At 37.9% G+C, this 20109-nt stretch overlaps 1 protein-coding gene across 1 annotated transcript in view; it reads left to right on the top strand.

Annotated features, from left to right (window-relative positions):
- ctnna1 (catenin (cadherin-associated protein), alpha 1) overlaps window positions 1-20109 on the top strand; it is a 117921-nt gene that overhangs the window by 76251 nt on the left and 21561 nt on the right. The window contains exons 10-15 of the mRNA XM_084132286.1: window positions 686-778; window positions 1061-1217; window positions 4147-4347; window positions 7335-7486; window positions 12871-12981; window positions 17746-17927. Coding sequence (XP_083988412.1) covers window positions 686-778; window positions 1061-1217; window positions 4147-4347; window positions 7335-7486; window positions 12871-12981; window positions 17746-17927 — 896 coding nt within the window. The remainder of the gene's footprint in view (window positions 1-685; window positions 779-1060; window positions 1218-4146; window positions 4348-7334; window positions 7487-12870; window positions 12982-17745; window positions 17928-20109) is intronic.

Here is a 20109-nt window from a genome sequence, read left to right as displayed (position 1 = left end):
CCAGAGCTAGGTAGCAGAACCCTAAAAATCTAATTTATTGCCTCAAAAATTTGCCCGCAAATAACATCTGTTTGCAGAGAATGTTGGTAAGGAGGGAGATTTGTGGGTCAAAATGACAATTTACTCTATTACACTATTAGCTCTGGCAACAGTCAGTGGGTTTGCTTATCTCAGCACTCCGGATTTCAGCAGCTTGTGGAGTTTCTGAAAGTGTCAGGAATATTTGCGTCTCTCACTTTCCTGAGGTAACAGCATCCTGGCAGACTGGTGATTTAATCATCTCCAGGAACCACTCCCTGATGCTGTCAGCCATCATCTTGTGAATTATATGAAATATATTCCCCATGCGGAGAGACGACCAGACCTCAATTTCAGGCTTTGCTTTTGTTTTGCCTTAATCCTCTGGGGTGCTTTTTTCCTGCTGTATTATTTTACCATTTTATCAAATAATCAGATCAACAGCTGACAGCAGGTGTGTTTTAAATTAAAACTGTTTGTTTGAGGGCAAATATATATATATATATATATATATATATATATATATATATATATATATATATATATATATATATATATATATATATATATATATATATATATATATATAAAATAATTTTTAAATTTATTTTTTTCGTTTGCTGTTCATTTATCATGTCATAAAAAGCTGCATTATTTTCTGTTGTAGGTGGCTAACCTCGCATGCTCAATCTCCAACAACGAGGAGGGAGTGAAGTTGGTGCGGATGGCCGCTTCCCAGCTGGAAATACTGTGCCCTCAGGTACGGCAGCTTTTCGCCAAGGCCCCTGTAGCACGTCCAGTTCCCCCCTACTCAACTGCTTCGACATCTTTTTAATGCGAGCTCCAATGACTCTTCCTTCATCCTGAGGCTTTGACCTCACATATCTTTCAATCCAAATGAACATGGCTTAATCTCGGTCATAATCTTAAACAATTGTACTGTTTTCTCGAGGGTGGAGGAGGGCTCAGATAATCAATCTGCATATTTGCAGCCATGTTTGTGGTTAAAAGCGGATTAATGGGATGTTTATGGTAATTGCAGGTGATTAATGCAGCCTTGGCCCTGGCTGCCAAGCCTAACAGCAAGGTTGCCCAGGATAATATGGATTTGTTTAAGGACCAGTGGGAGAAACAGGTGCGAGTGCTTACTGACGCAGTGGATGACATCACTTCCATTGACGACTTCCTCTGCGTGTCTGGTAAGCCCACGCTGCAAAGTGTAGCGCTAGATCTCTTAGACATTGTGTTAAATGGTTAGTTAACCTAAAAATGACAATTCTTTCATCATTTACTCGCCCTCATGTCATTTCAACCCCACAAGACTTTTGTCCATCTTCGAGAACGAAATTAAGATCTTTTAATGTAATTGAGAGATTTCTGTCCACGCATTGACAGTCCACGCAACTACTGCTTTGATGGTTCATAGTTTATAAAGTTTATAAAGAGATCGTAAAACGAATCCATATGATTTTAATCTGTTCTCGTGTGTTGCACAGCACGTTTGAGCTTTCGCAAGAACCAGTGAGGTTTGTTCTCGTGCATCAAGCAAATGCATGATTAGTATGATTTTGCTGATCAATGTTTGTGTGAATGAAGACTAAATTTAGTCTGTTATATAAAATAAAGCGATCCAGTTTTTTTTTTTTGGACTAAATCACTTGATTCATATGGATTAGTATCTCTTTTTGAACTTTATGAAGCGACAAAGTGGTAGTTGCATAAACTGTCATCTAGGGGTGGGAATCTTTTACCATCTCACGATTCGATTCGATTCCGATTCTTGAGGCCACGATTCGATTCAAAATCGATTTTCGATTCAAAAAGATTTTCGATTCAAAACAATTCGATTTTATTCATAATGATTTCTAATCAGGTTTCTGATCATGATCTACTCTCATCTGCTTTGCAATACAGAATGACAAACGGAGACATTAAAGTGTCTTTTTCACATTTATTAAGTTCAATTCTCAGGGAAGTGCCTTTTATCAAAAACATTGAAAAAATATTTTTACTTGGTACTTTTAAAGCAAAGTATTTATGATGACCCATAACGAACTTACTTCCAATACTTCCTATATTAATTGTATTAATAAAACAAATGGAAGTGATTTGGCAAGTCAACTGTAAGGTTACATTTGCCAGCATATGTCCCAACATTGCTGAGAACCAACAGGAAAATAAATGTGTGCCTGTACTAGCAGCATACTTGTAGTAAATTAATACAAACTTCAGCATATTCTGAATCTCTAGCATTTAATAATAGACTTCTAACCAACATCCTCTTGTTATTTCCAATGAGCAATATAATCCTTCAGACAAAAAAAAAACATTTTGCTGTAGCAAATTCACAAACAGTTTTCGTTCAAAAATATAGAATTATGTACCAGAAGCTATCATAACGTATAATGCTTGTGGACTTATGCATATTCTGAATAATTAGTAACATACAAAGTCGCTCTTGACTTATACACAACTAAATAATAAAGAGTTATGACTTGAAATGTTTGCTGTATACCACAATCAAAAATAGCAAAGAAAGTGAATGAACATCTGCAGAGAGTAACTTACAGTCAAAATGTAACTTTTTGTGACTGGCATTGCACATATTGCATACAGATCAGATCGGTTTACACAGCATATTGATGTGAAAACTAAACAATACAGAAATTAGCTCTCATACAAAAAAAATACTAAATAGATCACAATGAAATTGCCAATGTTCCATACGTTAGCTTTTAACGAAGACATTCTCTGGTGCCGTTCGGATTTGGCGCTCAGCCATCATGCGTCTGTTATGTGCGCGTCTCTGTTATGTGCACGCCACAGACTGTCCGCGCACTGCACGTCCGCTTCAGAGTTCCGCCTTTTGCGTTCCTTCAATGTTACGTTATTAGATTTTTTTTTTTTTTTTTTTAGAAAATCGATTTTTGACATTTGTGAATCGATTCAGAATCGTCCACGTCCCGAATCGCGATTCATCTAAGAATCGTTTTTTTTCCCCACCCCTACTGTCATCGGAGGGACAATTAATTCTTTGATCCCTTTCTGTATGTTATTTTATCGATTTAAATGTTTAATTTCATTTACTTAGAGAAACAATCTGAAGTTGATTGTTTAGTCACTGGCTTGATTTACTGATGCATAAACGGCAATAAACGATTCTGAGACAAATAACGTCTGACTACCTCAATCATTACAAATCAGAAATCACTGATCACGGATTAGGCATTAGAATTTAACACGGTTACTTGCATGTTGTGGTATTACTGTTGGGTCCATATCTTGCAGTAAAAGCAAGATTTTACAGTTTGGAAAGCCTGCACCGATTTAGGTAGGTAGATTTTATTAATCCCACACTGGGGAAGTTCACTTATTACAGCAGGTCCACAAAAAAAAAGCAGCACATTGAATTTACCAAAGGAAATGTATCGAACAAACAAATAATGCTCTATTGAGACATTCACATAGTTGGAAATAAATAACCACTTTCCTAGCATTAGGATCATTTGGAAGGTAATAATATTTTTAGTCCAGTGATCCTGTATCTCTCTTCTCTCCTTCTCATCTCACTAACGTGCCAGTGGGCAGGGCCAAAGACACATTGATGTAGGGCATTGATTTGATTTTGAAGAGGCGGCCTTTCGTTGCGTTATTACATCACAAATTGACAATTCCAAACAAGTCGTTTTCTGAGCTTGGATTCAATAAAAGCTGTTTTTGCACTAACAAGGAAGTTTTGAGTTTTGAAATGACCACTAACATGTCAAAAAAAATCAAGGAAAATTTGATTTCTCAATTCATGACCCCTTTAAGAGTTCTTGTTGAGATGTAGGATGACTGACTGCCTTCACCTCCTCTCAAGGACACATTACAGTTTACCATGTTGCTTTGCAATTCCCAGACACCCATTACTAAACTGTCTGAGTGTGTTTAATCTTTTTTTCATCCGTCCATGGTTCCCGTTAATGTTCTTAAGTCAGGGACAATGTAAATACAGCATGAAGGATGAGGATTTCCTGTCTTCATGCTTTGCATTGTGGTTACCTCTCTGTAGATTCTCCAGCACTGTCTCCTTATTTATTTTAAACATTGTCTTCTCTTTTGAATTTTTCTTTCTTATTGCTTTAGAAAATCACATTCTGGAGGATGTTAACAAGTGTGTCATCGCCCTGCAAGAGAAGGATGTCGATGGGCTTGATCGCACTGCTGGAGCCATTCGAGGTAGAGCTGCCCGTGTGGTGCATGTGGTCACATCTGAGATGGACAACTATGAACCCGGGGTCTACACGGAAAAGGTTTTGGAAGCCACCAAGCTTCTCACTGATACAGGTAAACCAGAACATTATATATCTGAAATCATTTGTGTTTTGCAGTAAATGTCTGTAGCTACAACAGATTTTTATATGTAAAATAAACCAAAATCTGTTGTTTTGTATTATTGGTTTTAGTTTAGCCCTTAGTTTTTTTTACATTGTGTAACGTGTTATTGGGCACAAGTGAGTTTTCTTTTATAAAACGGTGGAAAAGGCAATATGTATTAACATTTCATTCAACTAAATTAATGCAACTAAAATATCCCTAATTGTAGGCCGTTTACGATTGCGTTATTATTTGGTGCAATAATATAAATGTTCATTTATCAGCGTCTAACAGCTGCTGAAAACATGATACATCCAATCGAAAATTAATCAGAACTATCCATTTAAAATTATTTTTGGTGATGGCACTTGTGTACATGTGATTCATTTCTATTTTAAATCCATTGTTCTTGTTTAATATCTGAAAATGCTGCACAGGCATCCAAAAATAGCACTGCTGCCATCTGGACCAGAATTTCCTTGAGTGGGTTTGTAGGGTGTTTGTATGGGAGTGCTGATTTTAAAAGAAAAGTAACTTTGTCTACCTTTCTCACAAGGTTGCATAACATGGCCGTGCCTGTGATGGCCAAAAAACGCTGTCTAGATAGATAGGCAGTTCTCACTAGGTTTTGAGACCAAGCCTGTGACCAGTATCTGCACCCTAGCTTTATTAGGAAGATAAAACATATTACGTTTTTTTCTGGTAGATAAAACGTTATGTTGCTTTCATGTGCAGTTACATAATAGCATTCGAATGCCTTCAGGAACCTTTTTAAGACTAAAATCACAGAGATGGTACATTCCTCTGTGACACAGAATACGATTTTCCCGTCCATTTGAGGACTTTCTATTGGGAAATGCTGTCACATTTTGTGTACTCTGTTCAGCTTTGCACTAAAACAAATAGCTGGGCCTTATTGGCAAGGAAACAATTTTATGTCACTAATGATTGTTTAAATTACTGTAAGACCTAACATCCATAAGCCTATAGGTTTACCGAAAACCTTTTGCTCATGCAAATTTCCAAATCCAAATATTCTTTTTTTCCCCAGCTAACTTCTTTCCATTCAATCTCATCTTCATGGTCCTGTCACTGTACTCCCCAGTGCAGTCTTGAATTGTGAATGAGAATAAGTATTAATGTAGATGTGTTCAGCTCCTATAGGGGAGGTACCATTACTTGATAGCTGAGAGGTAGTGTAGCTGGTGGGCCGGCTTCATGAAGTGGTTGAGCAAATCGCTATAGATCATACTGATTCGGGTGAGTCGGTCAATCAAATTTCATGAGGGTTTGGTCTCAGATGGCCTAGTATGACTATTTATTCCCAGCTCTTGTTCAGCCCAAAATTTAGCAGTAAATGCAGTCGAGATAATCTAGCAGCAGGAATGATATTCTAGCCATTAAAGCTTTTTGCAATCACCACCCGAATCCAGTTACATTTTTAAACAGCCTGTCTGTTTGTTTGGTTTACAAAATAAAACATTTAATTTGGTTCCTTCAGCAATAACTCACTAAAGCTCTAACTGCGGTCTCCATGCTGAATGGTATTAGTTTGTGTTGGTCACACGCAATGTCATTAAATATCTTCTGGGTGTAAATGGGTAAATGCCATCCACAAAGCGTAGGAAGCACCCCTCAAAAGGTCTCTGGTTTTTACCTTCTCCTGTCTCACTGTATGAGGACATGAATACATGAACTTCATCTCCAGAGCCGTTCTGAGTGTCACTTCATCAGCATTTTACCATTTTATTTGAGAAAAACTATCATCATATCATAAACGCACAAACTCAAAGGTCTTCACGGCAACCCGTCAAAATAAAAGTTCAGTTCAACAAAGAAATTGTGACAGAAATATATTTCTGTTGTACAGTAGAATTTAGCTACGTCTCAATATAATAATAATAATAATAATAATAATAATGATAATGATAATGATAATAATAATGATGATAATAATAATAATAATAATAATAATATGAGCAATAATAATAATAAATTATTAAAACTATGTATTTAAGGAATAATCCATTTTTCTTCCATGTTTTAACAGTAAAGCTATGTTGTGCAGCACTTTGTTTGACAAAAAAGTTGAATTACATATGATTAAATGATAAATACATTTTTCATGCCGCCTTTTGATTGCCAGAATAATTAAAAACATTTTCTGAATAAAATCAAAACATTTCATATAATTTTTTTTTTTAAACAATACATTTTGTTTTTATGAATTCACTTAATTAGACATGCTTTTTGATTATTAAAATGTAACTAAACCATTAAAATGGAATCCCGAAAAATGAAAGAAAACAGAATTTGGTGAAAAATAAAATGGAATTTGAAAAAATAAAATAAAACTTATTTTCATAGGGCCCTTTTAATAAAACTTTTAATAAATTGCTGTTAAATTGTAAAAGTATTAACTTCAATTAATTGGACATTCTTTGATTTACTAAAGTTATTTAACCATAAAAATGGACTCCAAAAAAATAAAAAAATAAAACTGATTTCATAGGGACCTGCCTTTGAATGCAGAGAGCATTTGTGTGGCTTTGAGGTCTTGCTGCCACCTGTCTTGATTGATTCGTTTAAGGGTGCCTCTGGATTAAGTGTACTCATCTGCCGTTCTTGCAGTCAAGTAAAGCCTGATTAAAAGTTGCCCTGAGCAGTCATTAAAAACCAGCGACACATCACCATGATTTTCTGCATTTGCTTAGCTCTGTTTCAGGCGTTCTAAGTTCGATTGAGGGGAAAGTGTCGATTCAATTCAAATCTAGTTTGAATTATATATTTCTACAGGCACAATGTCTTGATTGAATTGTACTTCAGCTCTCTCATATTTGCTATGTTGAAAGGGATTTTTGTCCTGCAAAATTAATCAGTTTTTTTTTTCTTTTAATGTGCTACGAAGTGTTTTTGACCTTTCTGTTTGTCCTTTCTGTCTGTGTGTACTTTTACAGTGATGCCACGTTTCACTGAGCAGGTAGAGGCAGCCGTGGAGGCTCTCAGCGCCAACCCTGGCCAGCCAATGGATGAGAACGAGTTCATTGATGCTTCGCGTCTGGTATATGATGGCGTGAGGGACATTAGGAAGGCGGTGCTTATGATCAGGGTGAGCAGAAGCCTTTAAATGGAAAAATAACATTTCTTTTTAAATGATTAAGTTTTAAACAGAGCAATTATCATCCTCCTATTGTTGTTAACTCCTTTCTTTCTCTAGTCAAACACTAAAATACATAGTAGGTAGAAAATCAAAGCCATTCTTTTTTATATCATAAAAGGGCAGCTGTACCAAAAATGCACAATAAAATTGGTCAACATGACTGAATTTAATAGTTATTCTTTCTTATTCTTTTGAAGCTTGACAGTATGTTTTCCATTTACATTTTTTACTATATGGAAAAGATAAGCTTGGACATTCTGCCTAACCTCTTTTCATTGAAGGAGTACAATGTTGTAATGATTGTGAGTAAATGAGAATTTCTGGATGCATTTTTCAAAAATTCTTTTATGAGAGCAGTTAAAGAGTTTTTTTTATTAACTTATTTAGCCATGTTATTAGCTAAACTTATTTATTACCCACTAGTGATGCGCAGATCGCGGTTATATCCACGGATCGGGCGGGTCAAGTAATAAAAAGAACATTCTGATTAATTTCGGGTGTGTCGCAGGTGGTTATGATAAATCATTATTAACGAAAATGTCTAAAATGTAATTTTTTCCCGCCAGGCAGACAAGCACTAATTTGCACTCTCTTTAAGATGTACACTGTGTGGGGTCTGCTTTAAGCAGGTCTGAGAGTGAAGTAAAAAAGAATAATTAAAAACAAAACCGAAGGAAGGAAAGAAAGAAAAGTACAGTGTGGGAGCGTTTTAGCGAAGTGGTTGACGAGGATGAATCAAGTGCTGGGTATGTAATATGCAACGGCTGTGAAGTGTTTGTGTGCGCGTGTGTTCGCCTGTTCGGGAATTCGCAGCGACAGAAACGGTGACAATCCAGTTTAAGTTTCAAGGGAGTAAAGCCTATTTATGCCATTAAGAAATTGAAAATTGTCAAATAAATTTTGTTTTAAAGAAATGTTCATTTAAAAGCAGCGCTCATTCATCAGTGTATTATGTTACCATTGGAGATGCCCGCATCAACCGTCGCCGAGTCCGCTGTTGAAGGTGATGATCATCCATTTATCATCACGCGTAACAACACATAAGAATAATTGTAATTTGACTATCGGGTGCGGATACTTAAATCAGAGAGAACTATTGGTGCGGGTGGATTTGTTTTTGGCTGCGGAATCGGGTGACGTTGGAGCTCATCCGCGCATCTCTACTACCCACACAGGTTTCCAGTGCACACTGTTTGACCTTGCATGTGCTTTTCAGCACTTTAGTTTTTTTCACCTCGTGAGAGCTTGTAATATTGAGGTAAACTCCAATTAGGTATATCAAAATGCGTTCAGAATTAGAGAGAAGAGGAGGGCAGGGTTAATTAGCGGTTTGCTCTGTGAGGATATATATAACTCAGAATAATACTGCACTTAGACTGTGTGTGCGCAAGAGAGAGAGAAACTGAAAAGCCTGGTGTGCATATATGTGCTGCCTTATTAGAAACTAATGGTGAATTTGTTTTGGGCAAATGGTAACCTAATTTAACTAATTTCCCTCTCCATGTGCACTATTTTCCAGAGCTGTAGTTGTCTGAGGGTTAATGGTCTTTCCCTGAGCTGAACTGTAACATTGGACATATGGTTGCTAGCTTGCAGTGAAGCGTTAGCTAACAGTCTGACAATGAGCAGACAACAGACCACTCCCGCCGCGCAGGGAAACACACAGACTCTCAACTCCACTTCGCCAGAGCGTGGAGCAACTAGGTTAAAGCCATTAATTGAGGCAAATTTAGTCTTTCGTAGTTTCAGATTAACGAGTTTTCAATTAATCGTGAAGATAATGTACACTGAATTTAAATAATTGGCTCATGAGGAATTGTGTTAGAATGTATTAACGCCTGAAGTTAAAGCGAAGAGAGCGGTCACGACCCAGATAATGAAGCCTGAGTAGCATACGATTAAAAGGCCTCTAGAAGTTAGGCATAGAGCGCACATACACTCACTTGTATATTTGCTGTTGATGATTGGATCGTATTTCTTTGTAGCCATTGTACGTGCACACTTTATTTTAATACATCAGCCAATGCTCTCTTTTCAAATGTCAAGTAGCAAAACGATTCACATTGACTCACTAGTTTGATGCAGACGAAACTCTCTGACTTGTACTGAAATTTTCATTAATAACAGTAGGTTTGAATTAGAATACACATACAATTATATGGGGGATCCATTATGCTGTATTTGCATTATAATACGTAATTGATTTTTTTTAAATTAGCATTTTCCCCTTTATTTTCAAATCCCTGGAGAGCTGTTGTGCCTAATTCATTTTCCATTCCAGACATCCTTCTCTAGTTATCTAGATTGATTCAATGGTTAAAACAAAAGTCCCTCTGGCAGACAGGATCTACTTGTTTGTTGTTGGTTTAACATGAGTGTTGAACATGCCCCCGACACTGAAACGCTTTCGAAAAGAGAGGTGTGACCTTTGCTATCTCATTTTGTTCCTTTCTGACTGTATAGTATTTTTTTAAACGCTTCAGGGCCCTTGTTCTAAGACAAGTCGTCCGAACCGATAAGAAACCCACCCAAAGGCCTGGCGATCACAGAGGTTTTTTAGAGAGCAATGTTTTCATGCACCCTGCAGACATTGAGATAGCAAGGAAGAAAAATTTGTACTTTGTTTCACTTTCAAGTTGCTTCCCTCCACACGCGCGCCATGTCAAGCTCACATGTTTAGACAAAGCTTGAGCGTAGCCAATCAGCCAACACTAGTGCCCAGTGGGCATCAACCTCTGCCGCATAAGAACTCTTCGATCGGAAGAGACAAGTGTGCAACTTGGGCTACTTAAGATGGACAGTGTCTTTAACCTCAGTAAGTACTGCACTTGCAGTACTCGCCAGCCGACCGTCACCTAAGATTTGACTGGCTGGCAGCCCTCGACTCCACTGTTGAGGGGATGTCACTGGTACTAATAGCCCTTCCATAGCACAGATCCTCATAGCTGCCGAGTGGTTACTGTAGCCTGCAATGGCACCTTACCTACACTGCTTCAGGCGTCTCAGGCTGTTTATTCAAATGCCTGCTCACTACTGCCCTAGTTTATAGATGTGATGCATTCTCTTGGATGGCAAGGTAGATATATTTGAGCTGTCTGCAGTTCCTATCACTCGGTACATTGTTAGATCTACACTAGTGACCAGGGTTGAGCAAAATGTAGAATTCCCAGAATTGCCTCCCTTTGTTCATTTTGGGATTTTAATTTAATATCCGGCAGCACGCATGAAGTTGAATTGGAATTGACAGGAATTTACTAAATTGCAATTCAACACAGGTAATGCATTCTTGGAAATGAAGTGTTCTTCTTAAATGTCATAAAATATATAAACTAAATACAAATTTCAATAGAGTTTAACCTAAAATTCAAAAGGTAGGGATTAGCAAAATTCGATCTTTGAAAAGTCTCTTATTCACCCAGGCAGCATTTATTTGATCAAAATGCAGTAAAATAGTAATGTTGTGAAATATTATTATAATTTAAAATGACATTTCTATTCTAATGTTCTAAAATGTAAGTTATTTGTTGATGGCAAAGCTGGATTTTCAGCATTACTTGAGTCTTCAGTGTCACATGATTCATTAAAAATCCTTCTAATAAACTGATTTGGTGCTCAAGAAACGGTTATGCTGTTTAATATTTTTTTGGAAAGTGTGATACTTTTTCCAGAATTCTTTGAATAGACACTTCAGAAGGACAGCATTTGTTTGAAGTAGAAATCTTTTCGTTAGCCTCATAGCATAATTGCCTACGTCCTATTTAAAAAAAATGACTTGTAGGCAATTATGCTATGAGGCTAACGTTTTGTAACATTATAAACCTTGACCATAACTTTTGATTACATTTAATGCATCCTTGCTGTAAACGTTTTTCTTTTTAACAAAACCCCAAATTTTTTAAAGGTAGTTTCTCTACCTGTTTGTCCATCTTTTTTCTATCTTTCGCTGTATGAGTCATTTTATCGTTCTCTGTTCTAAAGGCCTACAAACCTTCTAAAAATGTTTAAATCAAGGGTTTCTCAAACTGTTATTCCATTTTGTCCTGCTTTTCTAGTTAAATTAGTTAAATCAATTTGAATTAATTTCCATTCAACTTCCTTACATTTAAATTCATGAATTGAATAGAAATTTAAAAGGCATTTTCAATTCCATGTTGAATGGTGCACAACCCTGCTAGTGACAAGAAGTCATTTAAAATGTTAGCATCGTTAACCTAAAATCCATTTTGTGCTTCAGTGTGATTCTCCAGATACAGTGTTTTTATGAAATGAGCCTGGGCACTTCCAAACTGTTGTCCACTCCTTGACTGACTTTGTTTGGCCTGTGTGTTGTTTTGATGTCATCTTCAGCAGGCAGAGTTTTGGAATGTTTGAGGTGTCTATTATTGAAGCAGCTGCATCGTGAGCCAGTCAGAATCTCTTCACAAATGGATTGTACAGACAGTTGGATAAGAGCGGCTTGCAGCACTGGCGAAATAATACATCCGTATCTTCTCACATCTCGTCCTTTTTCCTATCAAGCTGAAATGCATTTTCTTGTCAGTGAGGGTTCTGCCACCCCTCCCCATTCTCCACCATTCCCTCTGCAAACAGGTCCCTCTGCTCGCAAGTGCATACTAATAGAGCAGTAGAGTTATAAGAGGCATGTTTGGCATTCAGTGCAGGGATTAGAGAGAAACAGTTAGTTTAGTTCAGTACAGGGAAAACGTGGCTTACCCACTGCATTGGTGCACCAGATCATTCCGTTTCTCTTTAGAGACGTTCTTCTCTAGTAGAGCCGTTTTACTGTTAAAACTTCCAGCATTACATTTTCACTCAAAAAAATTTGTGGAAAGTGTCACTATTACTATTGTTCAAACTTGGGGGTTGGGGTTTATTCAAATCCCTTAAGTATTAAGCTTCAACACATCAATTTTTGATGCATTTAAGGACATACTATCAGGCCACATATCAGTGTACTAAAAACCACTAAAGCAACCTCTTAGCAAAGTCAATCATCCACAACTTGCTAGTATTAAGTGGCATCACAACTGTATATAACATTTTATTTGTTTGTGTGTATTTTACCATTTTATTGACATCGTAAGAGAGGTATTAGGGCAGGAAATAATGTGAAGCACATGGCTAAGTGAATCAGATCATATGCGTTAACCAATAGACCATGGCCCTGATGGGCAGCAATTCTTATTACAAATGTATTTAGAGTTTCTACTTTCCCAGGGAAGACTACTATTGATAAGTGTTTGCCATAGATCATAAGGGTCTTGAGTTGTTGAAAGAGCTTGCTAACACTCCATATCTCTCCCCATCCCTACACTTTTCTTCTCCCCCGGCAGACCCCAGAGGAACTGGACGACTCGGACTTTGAGACAGATGACTTTGATTCTCGCAGCAGGACCAGCGTGCAGACAGAAGACGATCAGCTCATCGCTGGACAGAGTGCTCGGGTGAGAGATGGAGCTTTGGTTTTATGGCTCTCCAGTTTATGGAGCCACTTAGGGATGTCAGAAGGTGTCAAACTTGATCCTAAAATTACCTGAGGATTAGATCCCTTTGGAGATACTTGGATGGAATCTGACCAGGGACATACTGATTTCCATATTTTTCAGTGTTTCTATAATAAAACTTTATCACAGTCAATTTAGTCATAGACAGCATTGCGAGGTGCTAAACTTTCTACAGGGTTTTTCCTGCATTGAACATTTTTTGGTGGCCGCCACTATGAATTTTTGTCCCGCCAAAGCCTTATTTGATCAGTGAGTGATGTAGATGATTGCTGCGCATGTTACTGAAAGAACGAGCAGAGAGCGCCGCGCGCGCACTCTCACTGTCTTCAAACTGATTTGCTCTCTCTCACTCCCTCGCGCATATTAATCAAAATCAATTGAGAATTGACATGATCGGAAGAACGAAGTTTCACGTGGAGCATATAGATTTTTTCCCTCAATGCTGGGTGTGAATTGTGCTAAAAAAAACGTTGCCTTATCTTCTCTGAAAAGTGTTCCGCACATTCAGCTGAAATAACACTTTCAATAAACAAAAAAACCTATCCTGTGATTAAATGTTTTCTGTGTTGACACAAATCTTGTGCGATGTCCTAACTGCCGGGATAATCACACATCACGTGCCGTGGTCCGCTAATGACACATCCGATTCGCAACCTAACGACTCCTTGAACCAATTCCATTTAATGAATGGTTAAAACAACTGATCTGTCCAACACTGAACTCACGAGACGTCTGAATCGGTGTATAACAGATCGGTAACACTTTACTATAAGGTTCCATTTATTAAACTCTAGTTAACTACATTAGTTAACATTAACTTTTAATTAACTGCACTTCTACAGCATTTATTAATCTTTATTAATGTTAATTTCACCATTTACTAGTAAGCCTACATTATTGAAATCAAAAGTTGTATTTGTTAACATTAGTTAGCCTAATGCACTGTGAAGTAACATGAACAAACAATGAACAGCTGTATTTTTATTAACTGAGATTAACAAAGATTAAAAAATACAGTATCAAATGTATTGCTCATGGTTCATGTTAGTTAGCCTAATGCATTAACTAATGTAAACAAATCAAACCACATTTACTCAGAACACCTCTTAAAATGAGAATGTAAGTGTGCTTACCCCATTTTTTTAAGAGTGGTTAGCAAGATTTTACCTTAATAAACTACAGTATTTTCAGGTTATTTATATGACAATGTGTAGAACAATTACCAACAAAATCTTTTAGTTTAGACTGGAGTCGGGTGAAACCAGAAAAAAAAGTGCAAAGCAAGTTATTGTTAGCTAGCTGCTAATTGTATTCAGTTGTATATGGTAGAAAATTAGACTATTAGTTAAAATAAACTTTTTAATGCTACTTTTTGAAATTGATATGATTATATACCAAAATAATTATTAGGTCTAGCAAAGAAGGATTTCATCTTCCATTGCTATGAAATCCAGTGGTAAAATCACAGCTTAAAAAAAAAAAAAAGGATGAGAAAGCAGTGTCTGCCGGCCACCACCGAAGACCAAGACCTGTTCTACTCGCATCTCAGATTTGCAGTGTCACGGCTAAATCCACTTTTGCTTCACTGTTGAGCTCCAATAGCACAGGAACTGTGAATCAGTGTTTTTAAGATTCTGTACTGATTTCATGTCAATAGCACTCCTGATGTTGCCACCAGCGAAACAGACATCAAACCTCGCCTCTCTCTCTCTCTCTCTCTCTCTCTCTCTCTCTCTCTCTCTCTCTCTCTCTCTCTCTCTCTCTCTCTCTCTCTCTCTCTCTCTCTTTCTCTCTCTCTCCCTCCCTCCCTCTCCCCCCCTCTCCCTTCACATCCTCCTCTGTTGCCTTGGTAATGCTTATGAAAATCCATCCTGACATAGCTGGAAGAAACAGTGAATATATATATATATATATATATATATATATATATATATATATATATATATATATATATATATATATATATATATATTATGTATGTTTGAATATTTTCTGTAGTCCACAGCTGTGGTGATGGTAGTCACTGCAGATGATGGGCATCCTGTTTTCATTTTTAAATTCAGCGTTGTGAGAGAGATAACAGGAACCAAGTTGTGTTTGGGGATCTTGTTAGTCAGTGTGCCAGCTTTTCCTGTGAGCACTTCTTTTGAGTTCCTGATAACTATATGTGTAACAGTACAAATGTAAGAGCAATATGAGCATATTTACATCTGTTGTGCCGGTCGCATATTCTTTGTTTCCCAAGCTCGAGCGAATATAATTACAGACCTCTAACCCTCCTGTTCCATATAGTAATGTAAGCATGTTGATGAAAACTAAAAAGTAACAGAAAAATATTCAGCCCTAATTGTCTAGGGGATGCCAGAAGACTTTAAGAGCTCAAGACCTGAACAGAAAGCTCTTTTGTGAAAGCGTTGCAGAAGAATTACAATTTTCATTGAATCTTGTTGCTGTGGAAGCAAGTTGTATTTTTGTTTTGAGAGTTGTAGAAAACGGGGCAGTGGAGGTTGTGCTTGAGTGAGAATGTGATTATATAAATCTGTAATCACTGTCCAGCCTCCTGTTTCACCCCCCAGAGGCTTTTGATTTAGTTCCCAGCTCCAGTGGGAATCCCAGCAAACCAATGTGTGCCATGTGTGTGCCGGTGCTTCAAAAGTAAGGAGAAAATTGAGTTTACGAGGCAGAAAAATATAATTCTTATTGAGAACTTGCAAGAAAAGAAAGGTTTATCTCAATTAAGGTGGTCTGATTTTTTTTCATAGTCAGTTTAGCCTGTCCTAACCAGGTGTGATCCAGCATGTATCCAATTACAAAAAATATTTATTATCTATACACGCATACATAAATGTGTATATTCATTAATTAATGTATATATACATGAACCTTTTCATTTTGTATACACTAACGTTCTAAAGTTTGTGAACAGTAAGATTTTTAAATGGCCTGTCCCCTAATAGTCAATTAAAAGAGGAGGCTTAGTCAACCAAAATGTTATTATTTGGTTAGTCACAGGAAAAAAACTTTGCGAGGCGTATACAGCGGGTTAATATACTGTTAACAGTTGGTCCTTGTGGAAATTACAGTATGTCGGGCAGGAAATCCAAAAGTTCGCCTATCATCCACCGACCTCAAATGTTGGCTTATCATTTGAAACATGTAGGTAGCAACTTTACATGGCTCCTCACTCTAATGTCTAACGTTAATTGTGCACTATTATTAGACTCATATCCAAAAGTTTGTGCGGAGCGTGGAAGCTAAAGTATAGTGCGCTTCATGACACTGAGGCGCAGGCATGTTCACTTGCATTTTTTCCTGACAACAGTGGAAAGAACTTCAAATGTTCCATCATTTTTGTTCATGCAGATAAGAGATCATTCGAAACTGTAAAGGGTCTACTTTTATTTGTGTAAACTCACAATAACAAGAAAACATTGTGCCTTTGTAAAATAAACAAAACAAACAGGATGCTTTCTGCCGTTTCAGTCTCCGTGAACTTGAGCACGTCACAAAAATAAACCGAAACTCAGCTTATAGGCTACTTGCCTCACAGACAGATAGATAAATATATCTATAGAAAGCTTGAAATGTCTACTTGTAAAAAAACAATTCAAAACGAAAAGAAATACTCTCTGCTTATGTATGAAAGGTGCATCTCTATATGCGTGTTCACTGCAGAGAAGGCGAGTCAGCATCATCAACTTAATCATTGCACCTGGCACTGTCTCAGAAAACACTAGTTTATTAATAATCAATGTCTCCTTGCTATTTTTTCCGACACATTCATAAACATTACTTTTGCTTATGCTTTGTGGCAAGCTTTATGTATGAGCTTGTGCATGGAATAGGCTATATTAAACCTATATATAGGCTGTTAAACACTCATCATGATTTAGTATTTATTCAAAAATATGGTAAAAACTGTAATGTGAAATTTCTATAATTTAAAACAACTGTTTTCTATTTTAATATATTTTCAGCAGTCTTCTGTCACATTGATTTGTGTCTGTCACAACTTTTTTTTTTTTAGTTCAAAAGAACAGCATTTATTTGAAATATTTTGTAACATTTTAAATTCCTTTACTGTCACTTTTGATCAGTATGTGCTGTTGCTGAATACAATTATTTATATATATGAGTGTGATGGCTCAAATTGAAAATTTCCTCTTACTTGTGGCTTATGGAAAAATGTCAGAACTACATTAACAAAAAAAACTTGTTGCTATATAGGATCACACCTGGTTAGCACACTGTTATTTAACGAAAAATATATTTTAACAGTTTATCATGCTCTTTTTCAGTTGATCCTTGTGCTGAATGCAGTGGCATACATTCAATAGACAGCATTGCTCAGCATAGTTCTAAAAGGTTGCGAACCTTTTACAGAATTAGAGGAATGTTTCATAGCCCATACGCCATCAGCCAAAGCTGTAAAATCTCTCCTGCTCTGCCGGGCTGGGCCGGTCATGCAAGAAATGAGAGAGAGAGAGAGAGAGAGAGAGAAAGAGAAATCAAGAGAGGAGGGAAGGACAAAGGAAGGTGTAAGGGAGAGGCAAAGAAACTAGCAGGAAGGGGGATTGAATATCAATTTTCTTTAATTGCATATCCTTTGTCATCTCTTTTCCTCATTAACAGTTGTAGATCAGCATATTGTGAGCAAATTTATGTATGGTTTGTTATATATAAACTTCTCTGTGGAATTGGCAGGCCATCATGGCTCAGCTACCACAGGAGCAGAAGGCGAAGATTGCTGAGCAGGTGGCCAGTTTCCAGGAGGAGAAGAGCAAGCTGGACGCTGAGGTGTCCAAGTGGGATGACAGCGGAAATGACATCATCGTTTTGGCCAAGCAGATGTGCATGATCATGATGGAGATGACAGACTTCACCAGGTGAGCACAAACCACCTTCTACCCTGCTCAACTGCCTGTCAAAAACCACACAAACACACACACATCTCTTTTAGACTCTACTCAATAGACCTTTCTGGCCATGCACTGCTGCTCCGGTTTCACTGCGTCCCGGCTCAGTGCTTCAGCTTTATATTGGTTTGTATGGCAGTTTGCATTGGCAATGAATGTGCTCTAGCGTTTTTAAAGGGAAAACTTTTCTAATATTGAAAGAGAGTGAGACTGGCGAAATCAGATTTTTATACCTAATTTCCCCTGTCATTTACCTAAATTGACCATCAATTAGTAAAGTCTAATATTAACTGAGACAAGCACTCTGTTCCATCTCATGAATTCTTTTTTCCCTCTTGGTGGAAGCAAATGAGCTGTGGATTTTTTTTCTTGGTCTTTTTACCTGCCTCATTTGCCTGCCTCTTTTTCTTTTCATCATACGTGATCCTAAAAGAAATGGGATCACGAATGATGGAAAGAAAAAGAAGCAGGTCTTAAAAAAATGTGGTTTAAAAACAAAGGGCAGGAGATGCTAGCGCAAGAAAAGGTCACCTGAATTCCTCCCCTTTATGCTGACAGTATCAGGGAAAGGGTCATTTTAGGTGTGACAGCACACTCGTGGGCCGCACACCTGAGAGTGACTGCCATCTGCTCTCCCAGAGGAGACACTGTGTGTGACAGAGTGATAGAAAATGTCTTGGTCTATCACTTCTCCCTGTCTATGCTAACCAAGACTCCTTTTTTAAAAATGGATCATGCTGAGGACACCATTTGCCAATATTGCACACGTTTTAATGACTGTAGGATGTCTGTTACTCAACCGTATCTCAAAAACCTGGGAAAAAACAGCTTTGTTTGCCTCTTCCTCCTGTTCAGAAACATGTCTCCATTCCTCCCCAGATCAAAAATTATATATTTATTATAATCATAAAAATGTAAAACTATTTTCATTATTATTTTTTTATTTATTGTTTTGCTCCTTAAACATAATGTCTGTTTATTGGATGTCTTCCGTTTTAGGCAGGAGAATGATATCATTTCTGTACAAGGTGATATGGAGACACTCATACCTCTTGTTGAAGGCCCCCAGAAATCTGTCATTGTCTCGAGTAAAAAGCAACAAGGCTGTAGTACATCTGTCAGATTTGGTGGCATTTGCATGAAAAATGGCAATCTGTGCTGATGTGTCACCTGCAGAAATGTGCTGAGTGAAGGTCTCGGCAAGTTAATTCAGTCCACGCCCAAATTATTGCCCCTCGACCTTGAATGGGTACACAGTCCCATGAAGGTTAATGCTATAAAGAGGAAATTGATTTCGGGAGCCTTTATCCGGCCTCAATATCTGCAGAGAAGCTGCTTGCTACCAATTCTGCTTATGTCCCTTCCTGCTCATGAATAAAGCATGCGTCGCCTGGATTCGTGTCACATTTTTTGGAGCCACCTGTCTGTGCATGCTGTGGTCCAGTGCTTGAGCTGCTACCACACACACACACACACACACACACACACACACATGCACTACCCCCATCTGGAACCAGTATCAGTGGCTAATTCATGGGCACTCAGTCAGATTTGCATATCTGAGTCTGGGATTGTCAAGTGAGATGAATTCACCCTTGCTCAACAGTCACCTTGTAGTGTCCACACTTTCACCTAGGGCGGGTTATGGGTGGTCCACCACCAAAGCGACATCAAAATAACCTGTTCTTTGTGTTTCAAAATGTTAGAAATGTTGGTCCCTCTTTGTGGGGTGCATTTTCTTTTTGAGACACTGTCTCTGGTGCATTCCGGTAACCGTTTTGATGGATGCAGTGCTGCCAGAGGGGACCCTGTCTGAATGGCATAGAAAGAGAGAGAGAACTGCAATGGGGAGGGGTGAGTGTAGAGAAAGAGCAAAAACACAAAATTCCATCTGTTGTGGGTTGGATTGTTCAGTTTAGCCTGAAGAGAGCAGCTTTGAATCCAGGTTGTGCCACTTGCCAACTGTGCCCCGCTGTCCCTTGTGGGCACACAGAACTGGCAAATGACTGGCCGGATCGTAGCCGGGGAGCTGCGGGGGGTGGGCTGAGATGGGACACTGGGATGGATGAGGCCAGAACTATTAAATGAACTGAAGTGGCATTGACCCCAGGAAGCTGACCAGTCATCACAGAAGTGGGTGGGAGCTGCTGCT

The sequence above is a fragment of the Abramis brama genome, assembly GCF_963993115.1.
Source record: "Abramis brama genome assembly, chromosome: 13".
Classification (NCBI taxonomy): Eukaryota; Metazoa; Chordata; class Actinopteri; order Cypriniformes; family Leuciscidae; genus Abramis; species Abramis brama.
Note: the sequence above shows the minus strand (reverse complement) of the source record. Positions and strands in the feature narration are given on the sequence as shown.